Source organism: Panthera pardus, unplaced genomic scaffold (genome assembly GCF_024362965.1).
Source record: "Panthera pardus isolate Hobbes unplaced genomic scaffold, ASM2436296v1 HiC_scaffold_25, whole genome shotgun sequence".
Taxonomy (NCBI): Eukaryota; Metazoa; Chordata; class Mammalia; order Carnivora; family Felidae; genus Panthera; species Panthera pardus.
In genome coordinates this window covers 15,076,799-15,090,700 of record NW_026526821.1, presented here as the reverse complement: position 1 = coordinate 15,090,700, position 13,902 = coordinate 15,076,799, and the positions used below count along the sequence as shown (strand labels likewise).

Here is a 13,902-nt window from a genome sequence, read left to right as displayed (position 1 = left end):
GTCAGACTCTGGGCTGATGGCTCGGAGCCTGGAGCCTGTTTCCGATTCTGTGTCTCCCTCTCTCTCTGCCCCTCCCCCGTTCATGCTCTGTCTCTCTCTGTCCCAAAAATAAATAAAAAAACGTTGAAAAAAAAATTTAAAAAAAATTAAAAAAAAACGCAGTTCTGGAGGCACCTGAGTGGCTCAGTTGGTTAAGCGTCGGACTCTCGATTTCAGCTCAGGTCATGATCTCACAGTATGTGGGATCGAGCCCCGCATTGGGCCCTGAGCTGATAGTGCAGAGCCTGCTTGAGAATCTCTCTCCCTCTCAATAAGTAAACATTAAAAAAAACAAAACAGTTCTGATACTTCATATAATTACTTGACCCCCTGCCCCTTCCCCCAGCCTCAGTTTCCTCACGTGTGGACTTGAGATAATCATTTCTACTCTCAGAGTTCTTGGAAAGGGTTACATGATAAAACAGGGATAGGCACTTGTGATGCTTGGTGCTTTAGTTACCAATTAAGAGACTCTGAGAAACAAATTAACGTACTTTGAAAGCAAAAAACCAGGAACAGATAGCAATCAGTACATGGTTTTTACACTCCTGTGTTAATAAGTACTAGCTGGGGAGCTTGCAAAACTAGGCCTTTTGGGGACGCCTGGCTGGCTCGGTCGGCGGAGCTTGAGACTCTTGATCTCGGGGTTGTGATTTCAAGCTCCACATTGGGTGTGGAGATTACTTAAAAAAAAAAAAAAAATCTTAAGAACAAAAACTAGGTATTCTGTAAATCTCGAGTGACCGTATAATTTATTGTCCAAACCAGGGCGCTTTTGAGAAAGGATGCAATATTAATAATTATGCCAGGACAACAGATATAAACCAAGACTGTCCCAGGGAGAGCAGGACATCTGGTCCCCCCTATGTAGGTCTAAGGTGGGCACCAGGCATCTGATTTCCCATCAAGCTTCCCAAGTGAACTGGCCTCTCTGTAAGGGCAGGATTTGGCTGCACTTACTGGGCCTATCCCGAGCAGGTGGATTTGGGGAAGGCTCAAATCTACTTGGAGAAACCCTCACAACCCCGTGAGACGTAACAGCTAACATTTATTAAATGCCGGGTCCCACATGTGCTGAGTACTTTACAGACGCCATCTCAGTTCTCGCCAGGTGGACTTCTCTTCCATTACAGGAAACTACAGCTTAAAGATGTCGAACAACTCCTTCAAGGCCACACGTCCAGGGCGGAGGATACAGATCTGAACCAGCCAGACTCATGAGCACCCTAGTTCATACTATTTGCCTCGCGTTTTGCTGACACGCCCCCACCCCCACGCAGCTGCACGGGGCCAGGCATCATGCACACCGGAGGCTGCGCGCAGCCCAGCCCGGGTACCTGCAGTCTCTGGCTCCACTTGGGAAATGCAAGGCGAACGGCAGATGGCAACCTTGTGTTCGTCTCAAGCCACTGTTGAGGTCAGTTTACTAAGGAGGCCCGACGGAGGTGGGGCTATTGAGTCGTCCGGCAGCCTCTGCCCAAGAATCCTGTAGGGAGCCGCGCGTGGGGGAACCTAGCAACTGTATCTCCTGCTGGGCATTTATGGCTGGTCTGAGGTCTCAGTGAGGCTTTGCACCGCAACTAGTAGCCATAGATAGGTCAGTGTTGTTAGAGCCCCACTGATGCATTTTAGTTGCATTCCTAACTTCGCCAAAGCCACCTTTATTATGGCTCCCACGGCTGTTTTAAGTTTCTTCTACTCAGGAACACTTGTAACTTGTGAAGCCTCATCCTGGGAGAAGATTCGATTTGCATGCAGCCTCGACATAGAAAATGGCTGGAAAACATTCTTGACAGATGCTCAGAGAGGGCAAGCGACTGGACATCAATGACACAGCCGCGCCGGAACTAGGACCCAGGCCCCCAGTACTCCCAGAGCTGCGTCACCACAACCCCGCCCCCGGGCCGGCGTCTTTGCCGAGCGCCCGCAGGTTCCCAGCCCGCCCCGCGCCCCCCGGTGCGCACACTCAGTCCGGCCCGGTTGGTGCACCTCCCACCTAGGTCCTCCAGCCCCAGCGGGTGTGCTCGCGGGGGAAACAGAGGCAGGGAGCGTGCTTGTGAGTTCGTTCCTTCCTCAGTTCACACCCCACGGCCCGCAAAGCTGCCCTGCCCTCCTGAGACCCGAATGGAATAGCAGGGAAGGACGGGAGGAAGGGAAGGGGCCGAAAGCAAGCAGGCTCTGAGGAGTCGGCCGGTTCTGCCACACTCAAGATGGCGGCGCGGCAGCGGCGAGGTCCCTCAGAGGCGGTACCGGCGCATGCGCAGCGCGGAGTCCCGGCCCGGGACACAAGATGGCGGCAGCGGCGCTGGGGAGGGCGAGGCGGAGGCGGCAAAACGGGAGGTCGAGCAGAACGTGTAGCCGCGTCCCCTCCAGTCCGCTCCGGGCAGGTAAGAGCCCCAGGAAGCCATGGTCCCGCCGCGAGCCGCTCCGGGTTCCGGGGATCCGAAGCCGGGCTGCGGTGGCCCCTCCGGCGCTTTCCGCTCGGGGCCACCGCTTGCCCTGTCTCTGCCGCCGCCGCCATCTTAGGCCCGCGGGTGGGCGGCCGGGCCGGTAGCTTGGGTGAGGGAGGTGGGCCCGGAGAGCGCGGGCGGAGCGGCCTCTAGGGCCCCTCCGCCGCTGCCGCCGCCACCGCCTTTGTGTCGGGCTCCGACTCTGAGTCGCCTCAGCCCGGGGGCGGGAGCGCGCGGTGGGGCGGGGGGCGGAGCCCGGGAGATGGGCCGGCGCGCGCGCGCCAAACAGCCCGCCCCCGCTGGGGTTTGGGGGGAGGGGAAGGGAAAGGGTGCGCGCGCTGGCGGTGGGGGGGGGGTGTAGTCCCCGTCTCTTGTGGCCCCCGCGCCTGCGCATTTTACAAGTCCTTTGACTCCGCCCTATTGGTTTGGAGGGTTCTGATTGGCACATTACTGAGATGGTCCCGCCCCGTCTTCCAATCCCGTAACCGGGTTCTTTTCCTTCTGGTGGGTTCCTCCGGTTGCGCAGATACAGTTACTAAGCTGATCGGCACTAACTGTGGTATGCGAGGGGCCGGGAAACTTCAGGATAAATAAAAACGTTATCTTAATAATAGAGTTATTTCTTACTTAAAGTGTACAATATGCTAGACTCTACGTGTAGAGACCATAGAGATCGAGTCATTCCTGTTTGTAAGTCGGAACGTGGCAGAAGGATCTGGACCCCGGGTCTGTGCACACCCAGAGCAGACCCGCTGCTTCCAAATCACCTGGGAAATTAAGAAAAAAGTTTTAATCGTAAAAAATTGGTAAAGGTTTGAACTGGTGTAAAATTTGTCATCCTGTTTCCCAGTCCCACCTCTGGAGTGCGTTTAAAAAAATACAAATTCTTGTGTGTCTCCCTTCTCCATTTTTGACTCCTATGATGTGAGGTGAGGGACGGGCGGGAATCTGGATTTCTATTACAGGCCCTCTGATGGCTGTGATACGGGTTTTGGAAACACTGCAGTGTCCCTGTTTGGCCTCACCGAGCTGGGCTGCATGTGCTGCCTGTGCATGGTTCAGCTACATGGTGCCTCAACGTCACACGATATTTATTGGCAAAAATATTTTTCAATAAAGTTGAACATGCCGAGTTATGTAATGCATTTGCATGTAACGTGTTAAAAGATTGATTCCAAGAAGCGTGTTTTTTGTGGCCTCTGATCTGTGATAAGTACAGTTGACCCTTGAACAACACAAGAGTTAGGGGCACTGATCTCCAGTGCAGTGGAAAATCCCAGTATAACTTTGGACTCCCCAAAACTTCACTAATAGCCTACAGTTAACCAGAAGTCTTTCTGGCAACATAAGCAGTCGGTGAACACGTTTTGTATGTTGTATGAATTATATACTGTATTTTTAAAATGAGCTAGAGGAAAGAAAATGTTAAGAAAATCATAAGGACAAGTAAATACATTTATAACGCTGTATCATGTTGAAAAAAAGCCATGTGTAAGTGGACCCATGTGGTTTGGACCCATGTTGTTAAGGGACAACTATATGTTCACTTTTATCTTAGGGATATTTTGGTTGATAGGAGCAGCTACACAATTTGTGGGGTCCCGTGTGCAAAATGAAAATGTGGGTCCCCTCTGATAAAAATTTATTAAAAATTTCAAAGACAGTAACAGTGGAGCATTAAACCAGGCTTAGGGCCCTCCTCATCCCGGAGCCCGTGTGACTTCAGGCGGCAAGTCCGTGAAATGTTTCGGTTTGGGAACCTTGAGAAGTACCGTTTCATCCCTTGAATCCCCAGATCTCCCACAGTGTCTCCTGCCTTGTCCTGGGGGCTCCCAACTTGCTGTGTCATTGCCCCTCTTATTTTGTCCCTGCTGTGCAGCATTTCACAGGTCTGTGACTCTCTCTTCTATTTGCTCTGCAGTTGCTGATGCGTGGAGGTCCCTGGGCCCCCGTTCACTCCACTGCTGACCCGGCCACCCACCTGTGCTGAGCCTTCCTGCAGGCCTCCCCCTGCCTCTGTTGGACCCTGTGACGTGGGGGTCCACCTGGTTGGCGAAGAAAACCCTCTCATGCTAGCATTGCAGACCCCAGAGGGTGAGAAAAAGAGGGACCTTGTCCAGCCTTGAGACCTGTGGGCTCAGCCCCAAGGCATCGGGAATCCCTCCTACCCAGAGAATCAAGCTTTTTCTCCCCTTGGTTAGTGGTTCCGAACGTTTTTGTTATCATGGCCCCCTTTGGTTGTATGTATGTCCTCTTGCTCCGTGCATTTTTTATCTGCCAAACTGTACTGACAAAGTAACCATTCACTTTTCTCTTTCCAAATTAACAAAGACATCTATGACTGAGTGTACAATAAAATTAATGTCCCAGTGATTCCTATGATGTCGTCAACAGCCAATCAGAGCTTCTGATCAGCATGAGATAATCAGTGTGACCACAAGGAGTTGATAAAATGTCAGCAAGCAAAGATAACTGATGGTTAAACATGGCTTCGTGCTCTTTTTGTGGGTAAATGTTTCTTTGGGTGCTGTGGCATATTGAAAACAACTTTGGGATCACCAGTCCAATCTCAGTTGGGCCCCTAGAAGTCTAACAGCCAGCTTGGGAATCACTTTGGCCACTGAGGCTCGTGCTGGGTGTGCTTTGGGCAAAGGTAGTGGAGAATACAAATCTGAAGGAGCTGACCTGCTTCCTGGTAAATTTTCACCTGGGGATTAGGAAGGACTGAATTAGATGTTTCTTCTCAGTCCCACTGGTTTCTTTAGCAACAGACTGTTTCCTGCCCTGAAGTGTAGAATGAAGCAGCCAGTTAGATGCCATGGCCCACTCTGGGCTGCACTTTGTTCCAGTTAGATTTTATTGGATAGGAACAGGGAAGAGGAGGATTTACTGTTCTTTTTTGTGGGAGTTGCTTCCCAAGGGCAGACCCTGTTCTGTCTTCTGTGGCACTCTGTGCTTTGTAAATATTTGCAGAATGAATGGAGTTCCTGTTGGGTCCAGGTACCATGCTGAGCGCTGGAGAGAACTGGACCCAGTTCCTAGCCCTGGGAGTTCTGACAGTCTGATGGGGAGACAAATCCAGCTCATAGGCCAGACTGAGTGCTACAGTGGAGGTGTTCATGGCCCTGCGGATGGGCTCTGACCACCTAGCTTTGGGAAGGGAGAGTCTAGGAAGGCTTCCTGGAGCATGTGAACGTAGTGACAAGCCAGGCAGAGAACTGGGGAGAGTATTTCAGGCAGAAGGAGCAACAGGAGTGCACCCATTTTACAGTTGAGAGAACTGCAACTTTGGTCCCAGGGCTCCCGTGGTACCACACTGGCCTTCCAGGACAGGACCAGAGTGACTTTTTTCAGATCTATAAGTGGTCAGGGGGGCCCTCAGTGGGTTGTAATTGGTGGGCGGGGGCTGGGGGTGGAGCTGACCTCCACACCCTGCTGGCCTAACACCCTTCGGTCCTCTGTGTGGCAGGTCCGGTGTGGGTGCGGAGATGGCCAATGAGAATCACGGCAGCCCCCGGGAGGAAGCGTCCCTGCTGAGTCACTCCCCGGGCACCTCCAATCAGAGCCAGCCCTGTTCTCCAAAGCCCATCCGCCTGGTGCAGGACCTCCCAGGTACTGGTGAGGGGCAGGGTAGGGTGGTGGGGTAGGAAAGATGCCCCAGGAGCAGCCCTGACCCTGGCCGGGTCCCATGCTTGTTTGCAGAGGAGCTGGTGCACGCAGGCTGGGAGAAGTGCTGGAGCAGGAGGGAGAACCGTCCCTACTACTTCAACCGATTTACCAACCAGTCCCTGTGGGAGATGCCTGTGCTGGGCCAACATGACGTGATTGTGAGTGCCAGCCTAGGGCAGGGGTCTCAAAGCAGCTTCCGGGTCTGGGCCTTCCCCCAGACGTATCTTGAGCAGCTATTATGAGCCTAGTCCTGTGTTGGGACCTGGGGATATAGTGATACACGAGAGAAGACCTATTCCCTGCTAGCAAGGAACCTGTGCTCAAATAGGGGAGACTGACATGTAAAGAGACGATTGTAAAGAGTATGTGATATTGAACTACCCGTTACTGTGCCTGTAATGCAGTTGTGAGCCAAGACAGACATGGTCGTTCCCTTGTACTCTCGGGGGGCCCACAGTCTACTGAGGGGCCAGTACAATTACATTTGGCTTGTGTATGAAGAATAGTGTTAGAGTACAGCAGGGACCATGGTCCAGTTTGGGGGAGGGGAGTGGACAGGACGGGACAGGAAAGCGTCTCTTTGAATTAGCATTTAAGGTGACAGAGTTAGCAAAGAGAAAAGTTGTTAAGAGGGGAGAAGCACGTTCTAGAAGTGGAAAGGTCAATGTGATAGGGAAGTAGCAACACAGGCCATCTGCCAGAAACGTGGGCTTTTGGTTCCCTGTCAGTTGGGGTGAACTTTTTTTTCTGGGCATAATCAAGCCAGTTGGCACTCCCATTTTGCAGATGAAGACACTGAGGCTCAGAGATGGGAAATGATTGGCCTGAGACCTCAAGCCAGTAAGAGGCAGAGCTGGACTCAAACCTCTTAGGATCTCAGGGCCACCCTGCCTACCATCATGCTTCTTTTTGGTGTTGCCAAAGGCATTCCACCCACAGGGCCTTGCTTTTTCAAAAACAAGCATTTCTTGACTCTTTCCTTTATTCCTGACTCTCTGCTATTTAAGAAATCAATGTGTACAGTGTGTTTATCTCATGCCAGAGGTCATGTTAAGCTGGTCCTATTCACTGACTCATTTAATCGTCCTCCCAGTGGGAGGTTGGGCCTGTTTAGCAGGAGGGCCATTTTGAATGTGAGGGAATTAGGACAGGATGGAACTCCGCCAAGGTCACATGGTTGCAAGTAGCCAGTGGGACTGGAGCCCAGCGTTCTTTCTGCATCCCAGTGTCTGAGCAGTAGGAGCAGGGGTCAGGAGGGCATCAGGATTCCGTAGTACCGGGACTCCCAACCCACTGGCCCCGGTTGCAACTCTGCTGGTCTCCCTCCACCAGTCGGACCCTTTGGGGCTGAATGCGACCCCACTGCCCCAAGACTCCAGTTTGGTGGAAACCCCCCCGGCTGAGAACAAGCCCCGAAAGCGGCAGCTCTCGGAAGAGCAGCCAAGCGGCAATGGTGTGAAGAAGCCCAAGGTGAGTGCTGGCGGGCTCTGAGGACCTGGCTGGCAAGTGGCCAAGCCAGGCAGGCAGCCAGCAGCTTCCCTGCAAAGGCCGGGCAGTGGCAGGTCGGTCAGGAGCGGGGCCTGGGCACAGCTCACTGGGTTTGGTGCTGGAACCATAGGCTGACTCTCCTGACCCTGATGCCTTCTCCTTTTTTGCTCCAGATTGAAATCCCTGTGACACCCACGGGCCCATCGGTGCCTAGCTCCCCCAGTATCCCAGGAACCCCAACACTGAAGATGTGGGGGACGTCCCCTGAAGATAAACAGCAGGCGGCGCTCCTCCGGCCCACCGAGTGAGTCCCTGCTATGGTCCCTTGGGGGCACCCACTGATGCGGCCTGCGTGCCTGGGAGACTGGGGTGTGGTGGCAGCCAGGGCACCCCTCCTTCCCTTTCCTCTACTGTCCTCGTTGCTCTTTTCTGTGCCCCAAGGGTGTACTGGGATCTGGACATCCAGACCAACGCGGTCATCAAGCACCGGGGGCCTTCAGAGGTGCTGCCCCCGCACCCCGAGGTGGAGCTGCTGCGCTCCCAGCTCATCCTCAAGCTTCGGCAGCACTATCGGGAGCTGTGCCAGCAGCGAGAGGGTAACTGCCTCCGGGGCCTCAGAGCCCCGTTTCCACCTGCTGCGAGCAAGAACCGGGCTTGGGGAATGGTGCAGGGGAGCCTAGTGGCCCAGAGCATAGGCAGTGGATGGGGACGGGCCTGCTTGGAGCCCCAGCTCCTCTAACCGCTTCCAGAAAGGGTGGCTGGCATCAGTAACTACAAAAGGAATCGTTAACACTTCCAGAATGCTTCGTTTGCCCGGTATCATTTGAAGCCTTTTTATGTATCTGTGATACAAAAACAGAAGTATCTGTCCTGATGGCCTTGCTACTACTAGGAGTAAGAGGAATGGAAAGTCCTCAGTAAACTGCAGCTTTTATTAATTAGTAAATAAGCCTGCTTAACTTTGCTGGAATATAGTGTTTCTCTTTTCCCCTTTTACCCTAAGGATCGTCTAACAAACACCCTTTATAAAACTAGCGATTCTTAGAATATACTTTGGGAGGTGTTGCCTGGAACATGAGCTCCTGACTTAACAGGCCGTCATTTACTGTTGCGCCTCCAGTGCCCACACGATGCCTCCTGTCTAAAGCCAGACCTTCACCAGCTCTTCTGTCCTGCAGGCATCGAGCCCCCTCGAGAATCCTTCAACCGCTGGATGCTGGAGCGCAAGGTCGTGGACAAAGGCTCTGACCCCCTGTTGCCGAGCAACTGTGAACCGGTCGTGTCGCCCTCCATGTTTCGCGAAATCATGAATGACATTCCCATCAGGTACACCTGCGCAGCTGGGGCCAGCCAAGGGTTGTGTAGCCAGTTCTGCGTAGAAGGCTCCTAACTCTATCCGTTCTCTATCCCAGGTTATCCCGAATCAAGTTCCGGGAGGAAGCCAAGCGCCTGCTCTTTAAATATGCAGAGGCTGCTAGGCGGCTCATCGAATCCAGGTTTGCTCTCTCCTGCCCCCAGCAAGCCGGGTGTGTGATCAGAGTGGGGAGGTCCTGGGCCATGTGGCCCATCTAACGGAGTGCAGTCATTGCGCTTGGTGGCAGGAGGAGGGCTGGCTCCCAAAGGCAGAACAAGAGCCCGAATGTCAGTGCAGGTGGGGTGGGAGGAGTAAGGAGTGTGGACAGATGCCTGATCGCTCCCTCCACCGGCAGGAGTGCGTCCCCCGACAGCAGGAAGGTGGTCAAATGGAACGTGGAGGACACCTTCAGCTGGCTGCGGAAGGACCACTCTGCCTCTAAGGAGGACTACATGGTGAGTGGCCCCGGGGAAGGAGGCCCGTGGAAAGGCTCTCGGGTTGCTTCCTCCAAGAAGCCCACTCTGCCTGCCCAGGCCGGGCGGAGCCCCACAGCATCCTGTTCCTGTGCACTTCAGTAAACCTTTGATGCTCATTGGTCCCTAAACTCCTGCATGTAGAGAGGTTTGTCCAGGTTCCTGGCTCTCTCCTAAAAGACTCTCTTCATTAAGGTTCTTAACAGAATCCTGTGCTCAGCCACACACCATAAGTAGCTTTTTCAACTTAATGTTCAGCATCTCCCTTGAGTAGATTTTTGGACACAGATTGACAGACTGCCTTTTCTGGGGTGTGTGCGCTCATCACAGTTAAGAGCTGGCACCAGACTCATTTCCCTACTTTACTGTGTCCACAACAGTTCTGTTTTCTGGCCCAGACCCGTCACTTCTCTAACTGTCCACCAGCACTAGCAATGGGCTTTCTTTTCAGGACCATTTTTCACAAGAGACAAGGTTTCGCACTTCACGATAGTAACTGTACTTGACACGTAGAGTGACAAAGGTAGGTGTGCTCACTAGCCAGAGTGACTCATTTTCACTCATCACTTTCACACGTGTGATTCAGCAAAATTACAAATGCCTAGTTAAATCCTTGCAAGTTGCTAAAAGCTCAAATTTCAAATCTGCAATGACCAAGGACCCCGTTTTGTAATGGTGTCTCTCCCTGATAGTTGGCAAATGCTTTATAAGCGGGGACTGTGCCTGGTTTGTGTGTTTCCCCAGCAATTATCATGGGATCTGGCACAGTGTAACCCCAACCATAGGTGCTGGCATTTATCGGACACTTGCTGTATGCTAGGGGCTTGGTAAGCCCTTAATGGGAATGATCACATTTAATACTTAAACTGCCTTATCAGGTGAGTACTGTGTGTTCCCTTAACAGTAGAGGAATTAAGATTCAGAGATGCCAAGGGACTTGTCCAAGTGACACAGCTAGTAAGTAACAGCCGGTTTCAAAGCGAGGACTGCTAGAATCCACCAGCCTTCCCTCAACAGCCACCTAGAACCCTGATCAAGAGTGTCTCCTCCAGGACCGCCTGGAGCATCTGCGGAGGCAGTGTGGCCCCCACGTCTCGGCCGCGGCCAAGGACTCCGTGGAGGGCATCTGCAGTAAGATCTACCACATCTCCCTGGAGTATGTCAAACGGATCCGAGAGAAGCACCTGGCCATCCTCAAGGAAAACAACATCCCAGGTGAGGGGCCGGTGGCAGGGAGCCAGCTGTGATGCCGTCAACGGTGTACCCCAGGCCCTGAGTGAAGGGACAAGCAAGGCTGAGCCTCTAGGCCACGGCTGGTTTGGGCAAGCCCGTTTCTCCCGGCAGTGTCTGAGGCAGGCCCTGCTGTCTTTCGGTGCAGGGTTCCCAGCACTCCTCCAGGAACTGGAGAAGGGTTGGGAAAGGGGGAGCTGGAAGGTGGTGGACACGACAGGCCTGGGGTAAGCAGTCAGGTGGACGACTTGCATTTACAGCTGATTTCTGCAAGCCCCGGTTCCCCCACCCTGCAGGCTAATGCCCAGCCGTAGGATCATACGAGAACTCAGTGGTAATTCGAAGCGCTTGACCCAAAAAAGATGCCTAAGTAGGGTACCGTAATCACGGACGTGCCACAGTTCTACTTCCACGTGGCCAACCGGGGGTTTGTGTCGGTATGCAGCATGGCGACACAGGCCACCAGTTCTTGCCCCTGCCAAGAACTTTGTTCTCAAACCATCTGAGCTGCATTCTGCTCCTCCGTGGGATTAGACTTACCTCCCTTGGTTACTGGGGTACGTGTGTGAGCACACGGGGGGCAGAGGCCGTCCGTCCGGGGTGAGGATTAGCAGAGCCGCTGCAGGGAGGCCCCTCATTGCTCTCCCTGCCCACAGAGGAGGTGGAGGCCCCAGAAGTGGAGCCCCGCCTGGTGTACTGTTACCCGGTCCGGCTGGCCGTGTCTGCGCCCCCCATGCCCAGCGTGGAGATGCATATGGAGAATAACGTGGTCTGCATCCGGTATAAGGGGGAGATGGTCAAGGTCAGCCGCAACTACTTCAGCAAGCTGGTAAGAGCTAGGGTGAAGGGGAGGCAGGTCCCCACAGGTGCAAGAAGTGAGGGCTGCCTCCTCCTTGACCCAGCGTCCTCAGCAAGAGGCCAGTTATGAGGGAGTGAGGGGCCGCTGTGTAAGGGCCTTGCTCTCTGTCCCACAGTGGCTGCTTTACCGCTACAGCTGCATTGACGACTCTGCCTTTGAGCGGTTCCTGCCCCGAGTCTGGTGTCTTCTCCGACGGTACCAGGTATGGGCCTGGGGCAGCTGGGGGTGGGCTCTTCTAGACGCAGGGGGAAGGCTGAGCCCTGGAGGCTGACCGTGGCCTCTGTGTAGATGATGTTTGGCGTGGGCCTCTACGAGGGGACAGGCCTGCAGGGATCGCTGCCCGTGCACGTCTTTGAGGCCCTCCACCGGCTCTTCAGTGTCAGCTTTGAGTGCTTCGCCTCGCCCCTCAACTGCTACTTCCGCCAGTACTGCTCTGCCTTCCCAGACACAGATGGCTACTTCGGCTCCCGCGGGTGAGAGCCAGGGGCTGCTGGGGCCCTTCTGCCCAGGCCCTGGAAGGGGTCCTCTAGAGCATAGATTGCACCTGGGCCAGCTACTTGGGATTGGGCAGTGTTGGGTGTAGTCCCTGCCTTCACCCCTTGCTAGCTGTGTGACCTTGGACTTATCGCTGAACTTCGGGAGCCTGTGATAGTCCCTAACTCATCTTGTGGGTTTCTCTGTGAATAAGCCCAGGCTGGGATAGGAGCATGTGGTTCCCGGCACTGAGAGGCATGGGAAGTGGTAATTCAGAGCTCAGAGATCATTCAGATCTCAGGGACCTTACAGACTAATGTGGGGTGTTGGAGGGGGGTGAGCATGGGTGAAAGGAGACACAGCTTCCAGTAGGAAGACCAGCCTGGGCCAGCAAGAGGGAAAGCACAGCAGCTGGGGAACTCCTGGTTGTGGCTTGTGCTGTGGTGGCAGCGGGGCTCGAACTGGATCTGAGCTCCAGCCATTCCACTAAGCAGCCTGGTGGACTTGGCTGCCCAGCCCGAGCCTCTCCATCCTCAGCACTCCGGTGGGGTCGGCCACACCTTGTCCCAGGATGAATTAAGGGTGAATGTTGGCCTGTGGCCTGACCAGGGCCGTCCTTTCAGCGAGGTGGGGGCGGCACCTGTTTCCGGTTGAGGGCTGGGATTCTGGCAGGACTTAGAGTGCTCACCTCCATCCCCAGGCCCTGCCTGGATTTTTCCCCGCTGAGTGGTTCCTTTGAGGCCAACCCTCCGTTCTGCGAGGAACTCATGGATGCCATGGTCTCTCACTTTGAGGTGGGTGTGCTGCTGGCGGTGGGGGTGGGGTAGGTTGGCAAGCGGGATCGCCAGCCACCCGGAGGGCAGCCTCTGACGTCCACCCCGTACCCCCTCCCACAGAAACTGCTCGAGAGCTCCCCGGAGCCCCTGTCCTTCATCGTGTTTATCCCGGAGTGGCGAGAACCCCCCACACCGGCGCTCACCCGCATGGAGCAGAGCCGCTTCAAACGCCACCAGCTGGTCCTGCCTGCCTTTGAGCACGAGTACCGCAGTGGCTCCCAGCACGTCTGCAAGAAGTGGGTGCCTGGGGAGGGCAGGGGCAGGAGGGCCGGCCGATCGGGCCGGGCCAAGCCCCACCCTGAGCTGCTCCTTTGCCCACAGGGAGGAAATGCACTACAAGGCCGTCCACAACACGGCCGTGCTCTTCCTACAGAACGACCCTGGCTTTGCCAAGTGGGGGCCGACGCCCGAGCGGCTGCAGGAGCTGAGCACCGCCTACCGGCAGTCAGGCCGCAGCCACGGCTCCAGTTCCTCGTCGTCTTCCTCCGAGAACAAGGACCGGGACTCCGGCCGCGAGCAGGGCCCCAGCCGCGAGCCTCACCCCACTTAACACATCCTGCGGGGAGGAGGAGCCCCAGGGTGCTGGTACGGACTGCTGGGACTTGGGCCTCTTGGGGCTGAGCAGACCCCAGGACCCTCCCCCTGAGGTGGCAGCAGGGCTCAGGCTGCCAGTGACATAGGAAGATTATGGCTCTGCCAGGGCTCCCCCTCCCTGCCCGATCCCCTGACTCCTCACCTCAGACTTGCTCCAGCTCCCGTGTAAATAGGCCCCATCCCTTCCCTTCCTACCCACCCCCCACCCCCCATCCATACCATCTTATTGCCACCTCGTTTCATTTGTAAAAGGAAATACAGAAGCCTCCCTAAGAATGCGTGAGGGTCTTGAGGGCAGAGAAGGCGGAGAGTCTGGAGCTAGTCCTGGGACCACACCCTCTACATTCAGGCTCACCTTCTGGACCCCTGGGCCTCCACGCCCCAGCCCCGGGATCCAGTGTCTAACTTCTCACCCTGCTGACCCCACAGTTGGGTC

At 54.9% G+C, this 13,902-nt stretch overlaps 1 protein-coding gene across 4 annotated transcripts; it reads left to right on the top strand.

Annotated features, from left to right (window-relative positions):
• Positions 1 to 2,294: 2,294 nt before the first annotated feature.
• Positions 2,295 to 13,742, top strand: PCIF1 (phosphorylated CTD interacting factor 1). Of its 4 annotated transcripts, none has more exons than XM_019458294.2 (18): positions 2,295 to 2,426; positions 4,411 to 4,583; positions 4,884 to 4,997; positions 5,959 to 6,101; positions 6,192 to 6,316; positions 7,491 to 7,628; positions 7,820 to 7,950; positions 8,088 to 8,242; positions 8,825 to 8,972; positions 9,059 to 9,142; positions 9,356 to 9,455; positions 10,526 to 10,688; positions 11,360 to 11,532; positions 11,678 to 11,764; positions 11,851 to 12,035; positions 12,737 to 12,830; positions 12,933 to 13,108; positions 13,194 to 13,742. In XM_019458294.2, the coding sequence occupies exons 3-18, from the start codon at positions 4,975 to 4,977 to the stop codon at positions 13,420 to 13,422; spliced, it is 2,154 nt and encodes a 717-aa protein (XP_019313839.1). In that variant the 5' UTR covers positions 2,295 to 2,426; positions 4,411 to 4,583; positions 4,884 to 4,974; the 3' UTR covers positions 13,423 to 13,742. The 4 variants fall into 4 exon arrangements, with proteins under 4 accessions (XP_019313839.1, XP_019313838.1, XP_019313843.1 ...); XM_019458293.2 differs by having other exon boundaries at positions 4,411 to 4,685; XM_019458298.2 differs by lacking the exon at positions 4,884 to 4,997.
• Positions 13,743 to 13,902: the final 160 nt, after the last annotated feature.